General features: G+C 40.9%; 1 protein-coding gene across 2 annotated transcripts in view; it reads right to left on the bottom strand.

The window, feature by feature from the left end:
• LOC120310464 (venom factor-like) overlaps positions 1–20,841 on the bottom strand; it is a 134,378-nt gene that overhangs the window by 89,878 nt on the left and 23,659 nt on the right. The window contains exons 2-9 of one of the 2 annotated variants that reach the window (XM_039348887.1): positions 15,520–15,712; positions 8,304–8,466; positions 7,420–7,490; positions 6,304–6,383; positions 5,653–5,735; positions 5,067–5,157; positions 3,809–3,911; positions 966–1,086 (exon numbers count right to left, since the gene is read on the bottom strand). In XM_039348887.1, coding sequence (XP_039204821.1) covers positions 966–1,086; positions 3,809–3,911; positions 5,067–5,157; positions 5,653–5,735; positions 6,304–6,383; positions 7,420–7,490; positions 8,304–8,466; positions 15,520–15,712 — 905 coding nt within the window. Of the gene's footprint in view, positions 1–965; positions 1,087–3,808; positions 3,912–5,066; positions 5,158–5,652; positions 5,736–6,303; positions 6,384–7,419; positions 7,844–8,303; positions 8,467–15,519; positions 15,713–20,841 lie in introns of those variants that run through there. The other variant, XM_039348888.1, reaches the window with a different exon arrangement.

Below are 20,841 nucleotides of genomic sequence, written 5' to 3'. Positions count from 1 at the left end.
TTTTTTCAATTATGCACCTGATAGAAGTTCAGTATTTTCCAAAAATTTTAAAGCACTTCACAAATGCAAATTTATATAGGACTGATTTATAAATGGAGAAACAATTTCTGATTTAGAAAAAAAGGCAGAGATCTAATGCTTCAGGACTAAATATGTACAGACTTTATCATTTTTTGAAGATGAAAAAATAAAGAAAGCAGCCTTATGCCCCCTGACTGACTTTGAAGCAATAATTTCTGAACTAAAGGAAAATACTAAAGAATCATGTCAAAAATTTATATGATATCATTCAAGAGTTCCAGAATGCAGTAAAACTTCTACAGGAAAAAGCTTTAGGGAGGAGGTAACCTTTACCTTATTCTGGAAAGAATATAAAAAATTATTCATACCATACTCTAATTTTTAGCAAACATTTGAAGACAATATCTAATAATTGGTAACTGATAAATCCGGTAGCATTGTCCAAAAAGCCAACATTTTGAGAAATTTTTATGAAAATCAATAAGATCTGTTATACCACCTGCCATAGCAATTAAATGTTTTATTGGTGTTTCAAGAAGATAGTGAAAATGTTAGAAACAAAGACAAGATCAGATTGATGCAGCAATACCTATAGCCCAGGAATGGAAGGGTATTAATGTTCCAAAATTAGGCCTCACACCAAATGATTAGAAACAGTTTTAGTGGAAAAAACTAATAGACACAATACATAGAGGACAGCATTTTGGATAGATCATCTCTTTTAATCCAATAATATTGTGGATTTTTCAGGATAAAGGTGAATAATCATTACAAAGGGGAGAATTTAAAAACTTGAGTCACAAATCAGTGATGTATCTGGTGATGGTTTCTTTTCTTTAGTTACTTGCGGTCCCTGATACTTAAAATTGCAATCTGCTAATCTTTGAAAGTGTGGTATGTCTCTGTTCAAGGAATCAATTTACCCTTCTCTTCTCCCTGCTCACCTGAGTCTGTTATCACAGTTACAGAGATATACAAAGTACGCCCAACAAGTTCATTGAGTCTTTGAAATCGGCGACTTAGGGTATGTTTTTCTAGTGTTGCTTCCCCATCTCCATCGATAATCTGAAAATAAACAAAAAACAAGTAAATAATAATTTTTTATTGCCAAGTGTGATCAGACACACAAGGAATTTGTCTCTGGTGCATAAGCTCACAGTATACATATAAACAGCAAGTAATAGGTCATACATCATAAATCATAGTTACAATCATAAATCATAAGTTAAAAAAATAAAATCATAAAAACCAATAGGAAAAGATAATATAATAGAAGATAAGAAAAGACGAGAAATGAAACAGTACTGTGCAAATTAAATGTTTAGAAGAGTAATGACACAGGGGGGAGGAAACTTTGTGTCTAGCTGTTTGGCATGCAATGCTCTATAGTGATGTCCTGAGGGGAGAACTTGAAATAGATTATGTCCAGGATGTGATGGGTTCTGTAGACATTTTCTCAGCCCTTTTTCTTGTTTGTGCAGTATACAGATCCTCAATTGAAGGCAGGCCGACTGCGGTTGTGTTTTCTGCAGTTCTAAACTACCTTTTGAAGTCTGTACCTGTCCTGTTTGGTTGCTGTGCCGAACCAGACAGTTATTGAGATACAAATAACAGACTCTATAGAACTGTATCAGCAGATCCTTGGGCAATCTGAGCTTCCTGAGTTAATGTAGGAAGAACATTCTTTGTTGTGCCTTTTTAATGATGGTTCTAATGTTAAGTATCCATTTTAAGTCCTTGGAGATAATAGAACCTAGAAATGTGAAGGTCTCTACTGTTGACACTGTGTGGTCTAATATTGTAAGAAGTGGCAGAATAGGAGAGCTTCTTCTAAAATTTATTATCATCTCTACTATCTACAATCTAAAATCTACTACCATCAGTGGAACAGCTTGCCTCCAAAATCACTGGAGATTTTTAAGAAGAGACTAGACAGTTACTTGCCTGAAATGGTATAGGTTCTCCTGCTTCAGCAGGGGGCTGGACTAGAAGACCTCCAAGGTCCCTTTCTCTTCTCTTTTCTTCTCTTCTCTTCTCTTCTCTTCTCTTCTCTTCTCTACAGTTTTAACAGCATTTGGCTGCATATTGTTCTAGCTGCACCACAGGGTCAGTTGATCTACCTTTCGTCTATATGCAGACTCATCATTGTCTCAAATGAAATCAATGACTGTTGTATCATCTGCAAACACTTTAACAGAGGGATGCTTTGAAATGCAGTCATTGATATATAGAGAGAAGGGTAATGGAGAGAGCACACAATCCTGGGAGACTCCTGTGCTAATTGAATGGGTATTTGATGTGATTTTCCCTAGCTTCACTTGCTGCTTCCTATTTGTTAGAAAACTTATAATCCATCTACAAGCAGTGCTTTTTTTCTAAAAAAAAAAAAAAAAAAAGGTGCCGGAACTCACACATGTCATACAACCCGCCTTGCCTACCCTCCAAGGTTCCATCCAAAAAAGGTGCCGGAATTCCGTTCTGGGCGTTCTGTGAAAAAAAAACCGTCTACAAGTATGGCCAGGCACAACTAGCTGAGTCAGTTTAGAGAGGGGGATTTCAGGAATGATGATGTTCAATGCCAAGCTGAAGTCTACAAAAAGGACCCCTCCATAGGTCTTTGGGGATTCAAGATGTTGTAAGATATAGTACAGTGCCATATTGACAGCATCATTTGCCAGGCTATTTGCATGGTAGGCAAATTGCAAGAGGTCTAGCAGCAGATCCATTATAGCTTTCAGGTGGGCCAGCACTAACCTTTTGAACGTTTCCGTAACGTGTCAAAGCTACCGGTCTGTAGTCATTCAGCTCCTTGATGGGGGTTTCTTGGGCACTGGGATGATAGCAGAGCATTTGAAGCAAGAAGGGACATAACACATCTCCAGTGATTTATTAAAGATGCGGGTGAAGATGGGGGCCAGTTGATCAGCACAGACTTTCAAGCAAGAGGGGGTTGCCCTATCTGGCTCTGGTGTTTTTCCACCTTTTTGTCTATGAAATAGACCTTGCACAAATTTTTATGTGATCACCAACGGTGGGGAGCCCAGAGGGATGGAATCAGGTGTAAGAGACTTAGCTGTTGTTGGTGTATCTGAGATGGAGAGGGTAGCAATAGTTGACACTGATCTCCTATCAAACCTACAGTAGAACACATTCAGGTCATCTGCCAGTTGCTGGTTCTCTTCCACAAGAGAGGGCGATTTGCTGTAGCTGGTGATATTTTTCAGGCTTTTCCACACATTTTCTGGTTTATTTGTGGAGAGCTGATTCCTCAGCTTTTCTGAATAGCTTCTCTTTGCTGCCCTAATCTCCCTTGTTAATACATTCCTGGCCTAATTATACAATATTGTAGCTCGTTTCCTGTAGGCTTCCTCTTTGGCACAGTGTAGATATTTGAGCTTAGCTGTGAATCAAAGCTTATTATTATTGTAGATGTGTAAGGTTCTGGTTGGCACACATAAGTCCTCACAAAAGCTAACATAAGGAAGGAAATCAAGCGGTCTGCCACAATGCAACCTCTGTGGACAAAACAGCAAGGAGTAAAATACATTTTAAATCCAGAATATTCCAATAACATTCAGAAGAGACTGAAGCAGAAACTCCCTTATTCACTAAATTATTGGAAGTAAAGGAAATTATAGCACAACCAGATTTATAAGATTCTGTTACTATAGACAATCTCAATAAATGTAGTTTTAATGGAATTGATGTTGTGATTTGTTCTATCTAGTAGATGATCTGACACTCCATAGGCACACTCCTATATGCAAACACCCCTGTTATATTTTACCGGGATTCTCGTGAGCGAGTCTGGAATATTCTGTTTATCACTATCTATTTTCACTCCAAAGAGGACAAAGGCCACACCTTCCACGCTCTTTCCATACAAGTACCTGTAATGACATAATGAAAGTAAAGGCCCAATTATACATGTTTGCTTTTCCTGCTGATCTTCTTTGACACAAGAGGGGTACATCACTCAGGGTGTGTCAAATGTGCTTTTTTCTTCAAAAGGCAGATGGACTGTTTTTTCCTTGAGGAAGAAGAAGAAAGCATTTCACTTCTCATCTAAGAAGCTTACAATGCAATACAATACAATAAAAATGCAAAGAAATGTAATCCTTCCATCCCTCCCCATCCTATCAGAATGTATCCTTCCATACCCCCACCATGCAGTCTCAACTGTCAATACCTATCCTTCCATTTCCCCCACCATCAGAACTGATGAAGCTTCTTGGATGAGAATCAAAATGTTTTCTTCTTCTTCTTCCTTAAGGAAAAAACATTCCAGCTGCCTTTTAAGACAACTATGATTGAAATTCTCCACAGACATCAGTGAGTGTGTTGGCCTATTTCTCACAGCTCCTTATTTCCTCTCAGCTCTAGTGATCCAGGCATCTTTCTCCAAACCTTTGTCATTTCTTATGCTAAAGGTGGGCAGGAGACAACAGAATTTGAGGGGGGGGGGAAGGTTGATAAGATCAGTTCCTCCACCCATCTGCCCATTGTACTTCCTGATTTCTAAATGTATGGCCTCACCTTTCTCTTCATTCCAACACTCAAGGCGGCTTGCAAAAATAAAAAGTATGGAGTAGAAAACATACCACAATTAAAGCCTTAATACAATAAAATCAGTCATTAAAATACGTAACTAAGAGCTTGATGAAAGGAACATATTTGTAGCTTCCTAAATAATGGGAGAGTGGGATTGGGGACATTTTTTTCAAATTATAATTTCAGATTATAATGGGTTTGATTACTGTCCCTTTGATCACTGCTATGACTGGATTACCACCTTACCCTTTACACTAAAAAGACACAGCATCAAAGCTATAAGAGATAGTTGGGTTTGATATCATAAGCAATCAGACTAATAAACCTAAGTAAAGTCTAGGGTCTATTTTTCAAATGTACTGAGATCAGAACTAGTCACCAAATCATATTTTTTTCTGAATATTATGATCCAAAGAAAATCCAATTTCAAGCAGATATTACTCACTGCCGAAATAATTTTCTTTAGCTACTCATAGTTGTAACTATGCACACACCTTGCAGTAATAGACACGTGGAAATCTGTATTGCCATCAATGTAAAGAAACTTCTCTGACGGTTGCAGACGGACTTCAAAGCTCGGCAACACTACAGAAAAAAAAAACAGATGAAAGGGTAGAAGTCTAGCACTGACAGGTTTTATTCAATATATTTTATTTATTATTTTATTTATATCCCACCTTTATTATTTTTGTAAACAACTCAAGTGTTGAGCATATCTAGTACTCCTTCCTCTTTTTATTTATTTATTTGTATTTTTACAAATAACTCAAGGCAGTGAACATATCCGACACACTTTCCTCCTCCTATTTTCCCCATAACAACACCCCTTTGAGGTGGATTGGACTGAGAGAGAATGACTGGCCAAGGTCACCCAGCTGGCTTTCATGGCTAAGGTGGAATTGGAACTCACAGTCTCCAGGATTCTAGACTGCTACCTTAACCACTAGACCAGATTGGCTCTCAAAACTTCCCACTTCTACAAATGATAGAACTAGTTTGTTTTTTAGAAACAAAATGGAAAGGGAAGAAACGCAGGATCAGGAAGTGGATTTATTGAACAAAAATGATCCTGCTTCTTACCGTATTCCCTGACATCAAAATATGCAGTATAGCTCTCCTCTGGGGAATGCGCAAATTTGGCCACAGCCTTCCATGTCCCAAAACTACAGAAGGAAAATGAAGAGATTTTTTTCATTCTTTTGACTTTATAATCGATTTATGACAGTAATGATATGAACAAGGGATACGAGGCTTCTTTCTGATACTAATAGGTTTATTTGTCCTATGGAGAATAAGTATAAAGAACGAAGAAAATGCCTGATTCAGAAATCTTGGGATTCAAATATGTGGAAGTTGAAATGTGACTCTTACTTCTGCAATGAATTTCCTCTTGCTCACTGAGCTTACATTATGATGGTGAGATTGTATCTATTATTTGTCTATTCAATTTCACAGAATTGCCATACAAATAACATTATAGTCCCATGTATGTTGCTCCAGGTTCTCCCAAAAACAAGAGGAAATAGAAATGTGATGGACAAATGCAAAATATCAAACCTGGATCTTTTTCTTACTTTAGTAATAGATCAAGGAAGCAGGCTAAAAAGGAACATACTATACAGCCTTCTTGTCTAATCACTCTTTGATAGCTGAATGGCTTTATTCCCCCATCAGAGTTTCAACTCAATTACAAAAAAAGGTAGCCCTATGACAATATTCATGTTAAATTACCTGACAAGCTCTGGTAAATTGTAAGGCCGGATCAAGTTTGGGTTGACTGGATTAGAACTGACAACAATGCCTTGTGGAGTCTGGGCCCAAGGAAATAAAATACAGGTGTGTTGAACAAACAAAAAGTGTTGCACATTATTTCCTTTGCATTCTATATGATCGAAACCCAGCTGGAATACTAGATTTTGTACATGATCACACAATATAGAGAACAAATGCAACCCAGCAGATGGGGCAATAGGTTATAAGATGCAAAGCTATTATTTAAATTTTCTCCTAGATATAAATGTCAACTAATAGCCCAGAACAGATCATTCAGCCTAATTTGCCTTGAAAATAGAACATTTGCCACCTGAAGCCTTTGTAGATTAAAAAAAAACATGGTACAGATGAAAACAACAGCTAGTTCCTTTCCCCATATGCACATACACAAATGCATGCATTCAACCTCAGCATTATTTTCCAGTTTTATAATGAAACATTTCAAATCTTTGATACAGTCTAATGTTTAGCACAGAACTTAAAATTAAACATTTAAGGAAAATGCATATATAAAATGTTGGCCAAGCAAAGCTTCATAGAGTGGTTGGATCTACTTGCAGGCAGGAAACTCTATACCATTTTAGTTATCCAATCTTTTCTTAAAAACCTCCCGTGTTGGAGCACCCACAAATTCTGGAAGCAGGTTGTTCCATTGATTAATTGTTCTGTCAGGAAATTTCTCCTTAGTTCTACATTGGTTCTCTTCTTGATTAGTTTCCATCCATTGCTACTTGTCCTGCCTCAGGTGCTTTGTAGAATAGGTTAATCCCCTCTTCTTTGTGGCATCCTCTTAGATATAATAATAATAATAATAATAATAATAATAATAATAATAATAATAATAATAATAATATCATGTCTTCCCTAATTTAATGTCTTCATTAAACTAGACAAACCCAATTCCTGCAACTGTTCTTCATATGTTTTAGCTTCTAGCCCCCTAATCCTCTTCGTTGATCTTCTCTGCACTCTTTCTATAGTTTCAACATCTTTTTTGATTACATGGGAAACTTCAGTTAAGAACCAACTATCATTCCTATATTAACCATACAGGATTGCAGACATGATTCCCACCTGAAACTCGACAATCACAGTTTTGTCCATCCTGTGCATGTTGTGATCCATAGAAAAGACACGATAGCGCACTAAGAAAAAAAGAGACTAACTGTAATTTGTAATAAAATTCAGAAGATATGGGTTTGCATCATACAAAACAAGTTTGCATTGTCCGCTATTCTGTGGCTGCCTGCCAGGCTCACTGTAAACCTTAAAAAACAGATGTGGGACGGTTTCTAGAAAAGCAGCCAATTAGCAGCATCCTCAGGCACTTTAAGGTCAATGGTTTCATGGTTCCAACAGACAGAGACAAATAAAGCAGAACTCTGAGGCTTGCATACAGCCATGCTCATTTTTAAAGTTGACAAATGGGTTTACTGCAGCATAAATGTTTCTAGATTACTTCAGCCTGGATCTTCTGTAACTGAGACAAAAGCACCACCTAAATTAAAAAAAAAAAAAAAACTTTAAAAAGGCCTTTGTTTTCAAGTTGACAAATTTTCTTCTTCTTTTAAAGAAGCATAATAAGAATTGGGTTTTTTTTTTTAAAATCACTCATATAACCCTCAAGGCTCCCCCCTCCTTTATAGCTTGCATGATTTATAGCTTGAATGGATTCTCCATTCTCTTCCTGATTTGTGACTGCATTCCACTGCATCATCTATAAATGTGTTTTTAAAATATTTTTTGAACATTTAATGCTTGATATTGAAGTCTCCAAAACATATTTCTCAGTATCATTAATGGCAACACTCACAAGAGATACATTATTCCTTTCCCCCATTCTCTGGAGATACTTCAACCACAAATCCCAGGAATGGTTTTATTTATAGTATTATTCATCACATAACCACAGTGGGATCCCAGGAGAGCGAAGCAATAGAGACAGAAAAAGCTTTTACCTGGAGAGCCTGGGGTGTAGATGCCTTTATCTGTCTGGATGAACACAAAGCCACTCTGGTAAGAAAGGAGAACCACCTTTTCCAGGTTCACCCCAGGAGCAGTTACTTGCACAACCACATACTGATTTTTCCTGAAGTCCTTATCCAGTTCTTCCGCAGGAATCTGGATGAGAAGATCAGTAGAGCAGAGACTTCAAACTTAATCATTACTAAGGGCCACCTGAGGCCTCATTCCTTAGCCCTAGGCAACTAAAACATTGATCCAAAAAGTTTGACTACTGAGTCAAAAATTAAAACAAGGAGGATCGCAGAATGCCAAACATAGACATATTATATCTTAAAAACTTGCTGCTTACTTCTCCTAAGGACGTTTCTGATCTTTCCTGGTACAAAAAGCAGTCAATGAAACTAATGCAGAACATATCCCCGAGATCTCACCTTGCCACTCTGCTGTTATAAGCCACATTTGTCCACTGCAGTACACTCATAAACTTTACCTTGTTTTCTGTTTTCTTTTTTCCCTCTTAATTTACACACCAAGAAAACTCATCACCCAATTCCAAGCTCAAAACAAGTCGGAGGGAGAGTGAGGGAACTCTCACCCCATGTCAGAACCCATTTCCTTGTTGGGGGGGCTGGTACCTTCCAGGTACCTTTCTGTGGGTACCTTTCTGTCATTCTCCTGAGGGGGAGGGGGAGGCTCCATGGGATGCACTATTTCTCCTTTCACTCTCTGCTGTTTCTATCCGCTTGCTCTTTGAACTGTTTCCCCTTGATGTCAACCTGGGGCAAGAAAGAAATGAGCCTCCGGCCAGCTGGCTTATCACTTGTTGCAGAAGAGAAAGGCGCGAAGCCCAACAACATCTTCACAGGCATGGGAAGGGACTCCGTTATCAGCTCCATTCTCACAGGGGACTTAACACTGATCCAAGAGTCCTGCTTTCTTGGGATGAGGTTTTGGCCCTGACATCCCACATCAACTTTCCTGGTCTCACCACCCCCTTTCTGAAGAATCATGAATCCAAACACATTGAAACTTTTTTCATTGGGCAGTTATTGGATCACCCAAATACACACCCACACACACATTTACCAAGATGAACAAATCTGTCCATAACTCCAACCTAGAAGGTTTGGAAGTCAGGAGAAGGTTAATTTACATACGCTTGTTTGGACTTGTGAATTCTCAAAACATAACCTGTTCATAAGTAGAATGCTCTCTTATTCTAGTGTGTGTGTGTGTGTGTGTGTGTGTGTGTGTGTGTGTGTGTGTGTATATATATATATATATATATATATATATATATATATATATATATATACATACATACATACATACATACGTCTTTGGTTATTCGGGTTTTCTCCCGCATAAGATTGGAAGTGTCTTGGCGACGTTTCGATGAAGTCTCATTCGTCATCTTCAGGCTGGTGCTTTCAGCTTCGTGCTCCTAGAAGCTTCTTGCACATGCATCAAAGGGAAGCAGGAAGAGGGTGGATATTGATGCTATGGATACTTTCAGAATACAGCCCAATCAGCTTGTTACCGGTCCCAGCTGATTGGGCTGTATTCTGAAAGTATCCATAGCACCAATATCCACCCTCTTCCTGCTTCCCTTTGATGCATGTGCAAGAAGCTTCTAGGAGCACGAAGCTGAAAGCACCAGCCTGAAGATGACGAATGAGACTTCGTCGAAACGTCGCCAAGACACTTCCAATCTTACGCGGGAGAAAACCCGAATGACCAAAGACCTATATACAAACACCCGCGAAAACCTCAGAATATATATATATATACATATATATATTAACTGTTAAAAGGAGGAAACAGCTACAATCACACATTGCTCCTAGAAGCACGAAGCCGAAAGCACCAGCCTGAAGATGACGAATGAGACTTCGTTGAAACGTCGCCAAGACACTTCCAATTTTACGTGGGAGAAAACCCGAATAACCAAAGACCTACATACAAACACCCACGAAAACCTCAGAAAACACACACACAGAGACATATATATATATATGTGTATGTTGTTGTTGTTGTTAATTGAGAAGTCGTGTCCGACCCATCGCGACCCCATGGACAATGTTCCTCCAGGTCTTCCTGTCCTCTATCATCTTCTGGAGTCCATTTAAGTTCACACCTACTGCTTCAGTGACTCCATCCAGCCATCTCATTCTCTGTCATCCCCTTCTTCTATTGCCCTCAATCTTTCCCACCATTAGGCCCTTCTCCAGTGAGTCCTTCCTTCTCATTAGGTGGCCAAAGTATTTGAGTTTCAACTTCAAGATCTGGCCTTCTAAAGAGCAGTCGGTGTTGATCTCTTCTAGGACTGACCAGTTTGAACGCCTTGCAATCCAAGGGACTTGCAGGAGTCTTCTCCAGCACCATGGTTCAAAGGCCTCAATTCTTTGGCACTCAGCCTTTCTTATGGTCCAACTTTCACAGCCATATATTGCAACTGGGAAAACCATGGCCTGGACTATACGCACTTTTGTTGGCAGGGTGATGTCTCTGCTTTTTAGTATGCTGTTTGGATTTGCCATAGCTTTCCTCCCCAAGAGCAAGTGTCTTTTAATTTCTTGGCTGCAGTCCCCATCTGAGGTGATTTTGGAGCCCAGAAAAATAAAATCTGTCACTACCTCCATTTCTTCCCCATCTATTTGCCAGGAATTGAGAGGGCCGGATGCCATGATTTTGGTTTTCTTAATGTTGAGTTTCAAGCCAACTTTTGCACTCTCCTTCTTCACCCGCATCAAGAGGCTCTTTAGTTCCTCTTCACTTTCTGCCATTAGAGTGGTATCATCTGCATATCTTAGGTTGTTGATATTTCTCCCGGCAATCTTAATTCCAACTTTTGTTTCATCTAGCCCTGCCTTTCTCATGATGTGCTCTGCATATAAGTTAAATAGGCAGGGCGACAGTATACAGCCTTGCCGGACTCCTTTTCCAATTTTGAACCAATCAGTAGTTCCGTGTCCAGTTCTCACTGTTGCTTCTTGACCCGCATATAGGTTTCTCAAGAGACAAATGAGATGGTCTGGTACTCCCATCTCTTTAAGAACTTGCCACAATTTGTTGTGATCCACACAATCAAAGGCTTTTGCATAGTCAATGAAGCAGAAGTAGATGTTTTTCTGGAACTCCCTAGCTTTCTCCATGATCCAGCATATGTTGGCAATTTGATCTCTAGTTCCTCTGCCTCTTCGAAATCCTGCCTGTACTTCTGGTAGTTCTCGATCCACATACTGCTGGAGTCTAGCTTGTAGGATTTTAAGCATAACTTTACTAGCATGTGAAATGAGTGCAATGGTGCGATAGTTTGAACATTCTTTGGCATTGCCTTTCTTTGGAATTGGAATGTAAACTGACCTTTTCCAATCCTGTGGCCACTGTTGAGTTTTCCAAATTTGCTGGCAAATTGAGTGTAGCACTTTTACTGCATCGTCTTTTAAGATTTTGAATAGCTCAGCTGGAATACTGTCACCTCCACTAGCTTTGTTGTTGCTCAGATTTTCTAAGGCCCATTTCACTTCACATTCTAGGATGTCTGGTTCGAGGTCAGTGACCATCTCATTGTGGTTATCTGGGACGTTAAGCTCATTCTTGTATAGTTCTTCTGTGTAGTTTTGCCATCTCTTCTTAATCTCTTCTGCCTCTGTTAGGTCCCTGCCATTTTGGTCCTTTATCATGCCCATCTTTGCATGAAACTTCCCTTCATATCTCCAATTTTCTTGAAGAGATCTCTGGTCCTCCCTATTCTGTTGTTTTCTTCTATTTCTTTGCACTGTTCATTTAAGAAGGCATTCTTATCTCTTCTAGCTATTCTCTGGAATTCTGCATTCAGTTGGGTGTATCTTTCTCTTTCTCCCTTGCCTTTCGCTTCCCTTCTTTCCTCAGCTATTTGCAAAGCTTTCTCAGACAGCCATTTTGTTTTCTTGCATGTCTTTTTCTTTGGGATAGTTTTAGTTGCTACCTCTTGTACAATGTTGCGAACTTCCATCCATAGTTCTTCAGGCACTCTGTCTATCAGATCTAATTCCTTAAATCTATTTGTCACCTCTAATGTATATTCATCAGGAATATGATTTAGTTCATACCTGAGTGGCCTAGTGCTTTTCTCTACTTTTTTCAATTTAAGCTTAAATTTTGCAACGAGAAGCTCATGATCTGAGCCACAGTCAGCTCCTGGTCTTGTTTTTACTGTCTGTATAGAGCTTCTCCATCTTTGGCTGCAGAGCACATAGTCAATCTGATTTCTATGTTGACCGTCTGGTGATGTCCATGTGTAGAGCCGTCTCTTGGGTTGTTGGAAAAGAGTGTTTGTTATGACCATCGTATTCTCTTGACAAAATTCTATCAGCCTGTGCCCTGCTTCATTTTGTACTCCAAGGCCAAACTTGCCTGTTATTCCAGTTATCTTTTGGCTTCCTACTTTAGCATTCCAATCCCCCATGATGATAAGGTGCTGTAGGGCTTCATAGAACTGGTCAATTTCATCCTCTTCAGCACCAGTGGTTGGGGCATAGATTTGGATTATTGTGATATTGAATGGTTTGCTTTGGATTCGAATTGAGATCATTCTGTCATTTTGGGGATTGTATCCCAGTATTGCTTTTCCTATTCTTTTATTGACTATGAAGGCTACTCCATTTCTTCTGAGGGATCTTGCCCACAGTAGTATACCTGATGGTCATCTGAGTTAAATTCACCCATTCCTGTCCATTTTAGTTCGCTGATTCCTAAGATGTCGATGTTCAGTCTTGTCATCTCTTTTTTGACTACGTCTAGCTTGCCTTGATTCATGGATCTTACATTCCAGGTTCCTATGGAGAAAAAATCTTTACAGCATCGGACTTTCCTTTCACCACCAGATATATCCACAACTGAGCGTCCTTTCGGCTTTGGCCCAGTTGCTTCATTCTTTCTGGCGCTACTAGTACTAGCCCTCTGCTCTTCCCCAGTAGCATATTGGACACCTTCCGACCTGAGGAGCTCATCTTCCAGCGTCATATCTTTTTGCCTTTTGTATGTATGTATGTATATGTATATATGTATATTTGTATAATATAATAATAGTAGTAGTAATAATAATAGCAATAGTTGTAATAATAATAAAATATCTAAGGTTTACATGAAAACAACTTACGTTTAACCAGCCAAAATCATTTAGCTAACAAAATCCACCATAAAATCAAAACAGAGAGACTTTGACATCCATAGAACATTGTTTATTTTATGGTTTGTTATTTTTAATCCATAAGAGCTGTTGCAAACAGATTTTTTTTTTAAAGTGATCTCATGCTACCCACAGGCTGAGAGATTGACACCCCAGAGCTAGGGAATCACATTAATTATTCCTGCCCTTTACTGGCAGGTAAACAATGCCCCCTGAAATTATACCAAGGTTAGAATCTGTGACTTTCAGAATTTCTCCACATCCCCAACCTGCACTGCAGTGAAGAACATTTCTTTGAGAAGGGTGTCTGAGAATTACTGGGCAACCTCTGCCTTCTGGCTCTACAACTCCCATTAAAAGCAGCTGGCAGAGGCTGCAGTTTAAGGACTGCAGAGGGCACCCCGTTGGCAGAGGCGTCTCTGAACCTTGCAGGGCTTATTTGGTGAGAGTTTGCCTAGGATTTGAATTTATTTCATTAAAATTATTACATCTTAAACAAAAAGCAGTCAAAATAAGAACAAGGTAAAAGCGTACTCATTCAGGAAAAAATGAAAATATACACTAATGTTATTTAACTAGTGTTAATCAAATCAAAACAGATTTATTTAAATATAGTCATTAACCAACAAGATTAAAAACATAGCAGCAATTACCAAATCATGTATAGGAAGAGTAGTGTATGGTCATATAAAACTAAAAGTTAAGACAATGGGGAAAAAGGGGAAGATTGAGCAAGATGTAATAAAACAAGATAAAATAGAAATGGAATAAACAAGAAAAGAACAAGGAAAAAATTGTAATTTCATCACTGCAAGATCAGGACATTTAATGTGCCTTCTCATGGAAATAGTTGCATATAGAAATTTAGCAAAACTTTTCTCAATTTATCTATCTCACCAGATGACAACAGCTGTTTGACATTGTTTGGATTCAAGTACATAGCAGAGTCGGAGTTAGTGAAACCTGGGATGGGATTTGGTCAGGCAATCACATTTCAACACTGAAGCCCTCTGGAAAATCCAGGACTGTTGGAAACAGATTGGTCAGAGACATATATTATTCAGCATTCTTCTTTTTTTTCCTTTACATTGTTCATGTTGAGAGTGAACATAGTTCTATCAGACTAACCCAATTTCTCCTCCCTGAGTAAGGGAGAACAGAGGTTGCCCAAAAGCCTTTGGAGTTTCCTGAGATATCTATATTCTAGATCTGAAAATTCAGCTCTTTTGCCTACTGATACCCTATTTTTACTAACCATTAATTTGCTATACTTTGTTATGTGACAGATTTTACCTTGTGGTTAATTCTTGGTTTTGATATTGATTTTGATCTAAATATTTATTATATTTTACTTGTTTGCTGTGAAATGCTGCTTTCAGCAATTGTGGCAGTAAGAACTGTAAAATAAAAAGATATGTATCCCATAACTCTGTTTTTCTTTCCTCCTTAGAAATAATAATAATGATAATGATAATAATAATAATAATGATGATGATGATGATAATAATAATAATAATAATAATAATAATAATAATAATAATAATAATAATAATGATGATGATGGAAGGGACCTTGGAGGTCATCGAGTCCAACCCCTGTTCAGGCAGGAAACCCTATACCACTTCAGACAAATGGCTGTCCAGTCTCTTCTTAAAAACTTCCAGTGTTGGAGCATTCACCGCTTCTGGAGGCAGGTTGTTCCATTGGTTAATTGTTAAGTGTTCCATTGTTAAACTGTCAGGAAGTTTCTCCTTAGTTCTAGGTTGCTTCTCTCCTTGATTAATTTCCATCCGTTGCTTCTTGTTCTGCCTTCGGGCGCCTTGGTAAATAGTTTGACTCCCTCTTCTTTGTGGCAGCCCCTGAGATATTGGAACACTGCTATCACGTCTGACAATCTAGTCATGTTTGACTAAGGTGCATAGGACTTTCCCTCAAGCCAGGTTGGACAGGATTTTAGCTTGGGTTTTGTTTTGTTTTTTTGTTTGTTTCTGGTAGGGGTACAACAGACTGTACTGCAACCATCACCACTCACCCACCTTTATAGCTGGAGTGACAAGCATGCCTCCTGCTGGATTCATATCTACTCTGGTTTGGTACAAGATTTTCTGCTTTCGTGGAAAATCATGAACAGAGATGTCAAGCTGTTTCGGAGCATTGTCTCCATGGGCCTCCACCAAAATTTTCTCTTCTGTGTCTGTTCGCAGAACACCAGGGGTGATGAGGGTGTAGCTGCAGAAGAGAAAAAGAACATCTCCTGAGTTAATCTGTTTAGCAAAAGTGTGTAATTTGATGAGGCATCTCCATAATCTCTTTTTTTAGAAAAGTGAAGAAATAAATGGTTAAAGATCACTCTTGAATTACCTTTTTGTGACCCAGAAAGCTTTCAAATACATTTGAAAAATGAGTAAATTTATTGCATTTTTAAATTTTTTTTTAATTATAAACTGGGACTGACCATTACTGTTACAGTAAACTGTGTGGTATTCTGATGTGATTGTCTATCACAGCTGACATCAAAACCAAATGCCTTATAAATAAAAAACAGTGGTATGGATCATGATGCAGGTAGGGCACAATGGAATGTACACAACATAATGAAAAATGCAGTGTCCCCTTGCAGCTAAAAGAAGGACAATCTTTTTTTTAGGAAAGAGCAGAGTTTGATCTCAGATTTGAATAGGAAAATTAGAATTGTGCCTTCAGCCAAGGTTAGGCAGCTCCCAGCCTGCCTGCAGTCCTCCAGTAACCCCATCTGCAGACCCCAGCATCTGAAACTACATTGCTGAAATTTGGCTGCAAAATGGCTAGATTCTGACAAAATGAGATCAAGCTGTTTTTTAGGAATTAGGGATGCCCATCTTTAACCCCCACCTTTACCTAAAATAAGATGGAAATTTACAATGTTTTGGGCGCTGGTTTATGGTTTTCTGTGCCTGGGCTGCTGCACACAGAGAAGTTGCCTGGGTTTGCAGTCCCTCTTCCACAGAGAGTCTTAAATCAGGTTCACCAATATAAATTTATATCCTGCCTTTGTTTTGTACAACTCAAGTCAGCAGCTTATAAAAGGTTCCTGCCTCCTATTTTCCCCACAAAATTCACTCTGTGAGGTGGGTTGGATTGAGAAAGGGACTGGCCCAGTGGTGGGATTCAGCTGGTTTGCACCAGTTCGGCAGAACCGATAGCCACTTTTTGGTGGACTGACCCAAAGTCACTCAGCTGCGCTAGAACTCATAGTCTCCTAATTTCCAGGCCGGCACTTAATCACCACACCAAACTGGCTATACTGGTGTTAAAACAGTACCTACCTACTTGATCCAGTATTTTCCAGAGGCAGCCTTCGGTTCTAAAAAATTGGTATAGTTGGTCAGCCCCAAGTAAGGGCCATGAGGAGAACGGTATTGTGTTGCCATTTTGCAATACTGGAATGTCAACGGTTGAAAGGCTTTACAGAACTTGCAGGGAAAGAAATGGGAGGTTTTGTTGCTAACACCACAGGCATATTTATGTACAAAAGCAAAAGCAAAGCAATGGAGAAAAGAAAAATATTTTTAGATAGCAGATTAATCAACATATTATCTTATGTGAATGGGAGATTAAGCTGTGTAAATCAAATCAATCTCATGTTATACATATTTTTTGTTGTTAGTTGCGAAGTCGTGTCCGACCCATTGCGACCCCATGGACAACATTCCTCCAGGCCTTCCTGTCCTCTACCATCTTCTGGAGTCCAATTAAGCTCATGCCTACTGCTTCAGTGACTCCATCCAGCCACCTCATTCTCTGTTGTGCCCTTCTTCTATCGTCCTCCATTTTTTCCACCATTAGGCTTTTCTCCAGTGAGTCATTCCTTCTCATTAGGTAGCCAAAGTACTTGAGTTTCAACTTCAGGATCTGGCCTTCTAAAGAGCAGTCAGGGTTGATCTCGTCTAGGACTGACCAGTTTGATCGCCTTGCAGTCCAGGTGACTTGCAGGAGTCTTCTCGAGCACCATAGTTCAAAGGCCTCAATTCTTTTGCGCTCAGCCTTTCTTATGGTCCAGTTTTCACAGCCATACATTGCAACTGAGAAAACCATGGCCTTGTCTATACGTACTTTTGTTGGCAGGGTGATATCTCTGCTTTTTAGTATGCTGTCTAGATTTGCCATAGCTTTCCTCCCCAGGAGCAAGCGTCTTTTAATTTCTTGGCTGTAGTGGTGATCTTGGAGCCCAGGAAGATAAAATATGTCACTACCTCCATTTCTTCCCAATCTATTTGCCAGGAATTGAGAGGTCCGGATGTCATGATCTTGGTTTTCTTAATGTTGAGTTTCAAACCAATTTTTGCACTCTCCTTCTTCACCTGCATCAAGAGGCTCTTTAGTTCCTCTTCACTTTCTGCCATTAGAGTGGTATCATCTGCATATCTAAGTTGTTGATATTTCTCCCGGCAATCTTAATTCCAACTTTTGATTCATCTAGCCCATGGGTCGGCAACCCGCGGCTCCGAAGCCTCCTCCGCCATTTGCAGAGAAAGACAAGGAGAGAGAGAGACACTTGCACTTCCCCCCCTCTCTCTGTCTCATGTGGACTTGCCCCCTCGCAGGGCTCCTGATTGGCCCTGTGCCCGGGTGCCCCGCCCCCTGGGAGAAGGGCAGCCAGGAAGTCCCAGGCACACGTGGCTGGGGAGCCGTGCAGGGAAGCCCCAAGATCCCCACTGGGAGTGGCCCGTCCAAGCCTCTGCTGAGCAGGCCAGCCCTCCCGCAAACTGTGGTCCCAAGGGAGAGCAGCTCCTTTGATGCCCAGCCGGTGTGACATTGGCCAAGCAGCAGAAGAGCCAGAGAGTCAGTGGCGGGAGGGAGGGAGGGGGCTCTGGGTTCGTGGAGCACTGCCACGAAATGGCCATGGGGCAGGTGGCACGCCCCCGGCAGCTGAGCTGGGTGGTAGTCCTGGCTAGGGTGGTGGCCAGCGGGGGCATTGCTCCCTGAGAAGCCGAGCCAGCCACGCGTCTCCCTGTGCCAGGCCGGGCGGCAGTCATGGCTGGGCTGGCTGCCTGCTGGTGCATCGCTCCCTGGGAAGCTGAGCTGGCCACGCGTCTCCCTGGGCCGTGCCAGGCAGCAGTCATAGCTGGGCTGGTGGCTGGCGGGGGCATCACTCCCTAGGAAGCCAAACCAGCCACGCATCTTCCCGGGCTGGGCCAAGCGGCAGTCATGGCTCGGGCAGCGGCCGGCGGGGGCCTTGCTCTCTGGGAAGCTGAGCCAGTCATGTGCCTCCCTGGGCTGGGCCGGGCCAGGTGGCAGTCACATCTGGGGCAGCGAATGGGCAGCCGTGTCCCTTTGCCTTCCTCCAGAGGCAGAACTCCAGCCTCCTGCAGCAGGCTGAGATAGGCAAGCCTGAGCGGCCGTCTACTGCTGCCTCAGAAGATTTGCCGCAGCAGCTCCTTCTCCCTGTAAGCCTCCTCCTCCGCTCCCTCAGAACCTTCGTGCCAAAAGGCAGAAAGAAGAAAGTCCCAGAGAGGGAGAACGTGGGGTGGGGGGAGAGCAGTCTTTTCCGAGGGGAGGAGAAGCCAGGATGGCAGAACTGCCCATACTTTAAAATTTTAACATGTATGGGAGAGGAGGATACACCGCAGCACAAGGGCATTGTAGGGAAGGTGGGGGGAGGGGGAAAAAGATGGATAGGAAGGAAAGAAAACGAAGGAAGCTCTGTAGCCACCCAAGAAAAAGCAAATTTAAACACAGTAGCTGCCAGGGAAGGAGGAGGGAGGGGAGGCTGGGTAACTCGCTGGAAGGAACCAATTCGGGGTCCAGGAAAGGTGCAAATCTTTCTGGATCAAGGCGGGGAGGGGCGTTGGGGGTTCCAGCTTCGGAGGGAAGAAAATGAAGCTGATCCAGCCTCTTCAATTAAGTGCCCTATTCTGTGCGTACACGCTCACACATGTGCACACGCACACACACACATTTTGTGGCTCCCAGTTTTTTCTTTTGTGAGGGAACGGGTCCAAGTGACTCTTTCAGTGTTTCAGGTTGCTGCCCCCTGATCTAGCCCTACCTTTCTCATGATGTGCTCTGCTCTGCATATAAGTTAAATAGGCAGGGTGACAGAATACAGCCTTGCCGGACTCCTTTCTCAACTTTGAACCAATCAGTGGTTCCGTGTCCAGTTCTCACTGTTGCTTCTTGACCTGCATATAGGTTTCTCAAGAGAAAAATAAAATGGTCTGGTACTCCCATCTCTTTAAGAACTTGCCACAATTTGTTGTGATCCACACAATCAAAGGCTTAAGCATAGTCAATGAAGCAGAAGTAGATATTTTTCTGGAACTCCCTAGCTTTTTCCATGATCCAGCATATGTTGGCAATTTGATCTCTAGTTCCGCTGCCTCTTCGAAATCCTGCCAGTACTTCTGGAAGTTCTCGATCCACATACTGCTGGAGTCTGGCTTGTAGGATTTTAAGCATAACTTTACTAGCATGTGAAATGAGTGCAATGGTATGATAGTTGGAACATTCTTTGCCATTGCCTTTCTTTGGAATTGGAATGTAAACAGACCTTTTCCAATCCTGTGGCCACTATTGAGTTTTCCAAATTTGCTGGCAAATTGAGTGTAGCACTTTTACTGCATCGTCTTTTAAGATTTTGAATAGCTCAGTTGGAATACTGTCACTTTTAGCTATTCTCTGCAATTCTGCATTCAATTGGGTGTATCTTTCTCTTTCTCCCTTGCCTTTCGCTTCCCATTTTTCCTCAGCTATTTGCAAAGCTTCCTCAGACAGCCATTTTGCTTTCTTGCATTTCTTTTTCTTTGGGATGGTTTTAGTTGCTACCTCTTGTACAATGTTGAGAACCTCCGTCCATAGTTCTTCAGGCACTCTGTCTATCAGATCTAATTCCTTAAAACTATTTGTCACCTCTACTATATATTCATCAGGGATATGATATAGTTCATACCTGAGTGACCTAGTGTTTTTCCCTACTTTCTTCAATTTAAGCCTTAATTTTGCAATGAGAAGCTCATGATCTGAGTCACAGTCAGCTCCTGATCTTGTTTTTACTGACTGTATAGAGCTTCTCCATCTTTGGCTGCAGACCACATGGTCAATCTGATTTCTGTGTTAACCGTCTGGTGATGTCCATGTGTAAAGCTGTCTCTTGAGTTGTTGAAAAAGAGTGTTTGCTATTGTTGTGATTCCGTGCCAGCCTGTGCTCCCAACAGCTGAGTCTGAGGAATCTGACAAGGAGGTGGAGGAGGCATTTGAAGGGCCATCAGGGGCAGAGGGAGGCTCTAATGAATTACAGGACTCATGGTTTGATGCAGAGCCTGAGCCCTCCAGTCGTGTTCCTGATGAAGCTCAGCTGTGTGAGGAGAATGAGTCAGACT

Source organism: Crotalus tigris, unplaced genomic scaffold, assembly GCF_016545835.1.
Source record: "Crotalus tigris isolate CLP2741 ecotype Arizona unplaced genomic scaffold, ASM1654583v1 scf7180000018197.359167, whole genome shotgun sequence".
Classification (NCBI taxonomy): domain Eukaryota; kingdom Metazoa; phylum Chordata; class Lepidosauria; order Squamata; family Viperidae; genus Crotalus; species Crotalus tigris.
Note: the sequence above shows the minus strand (reverse complement) of the source record. Positions and strands in the feature narration are given on the sequence as shown.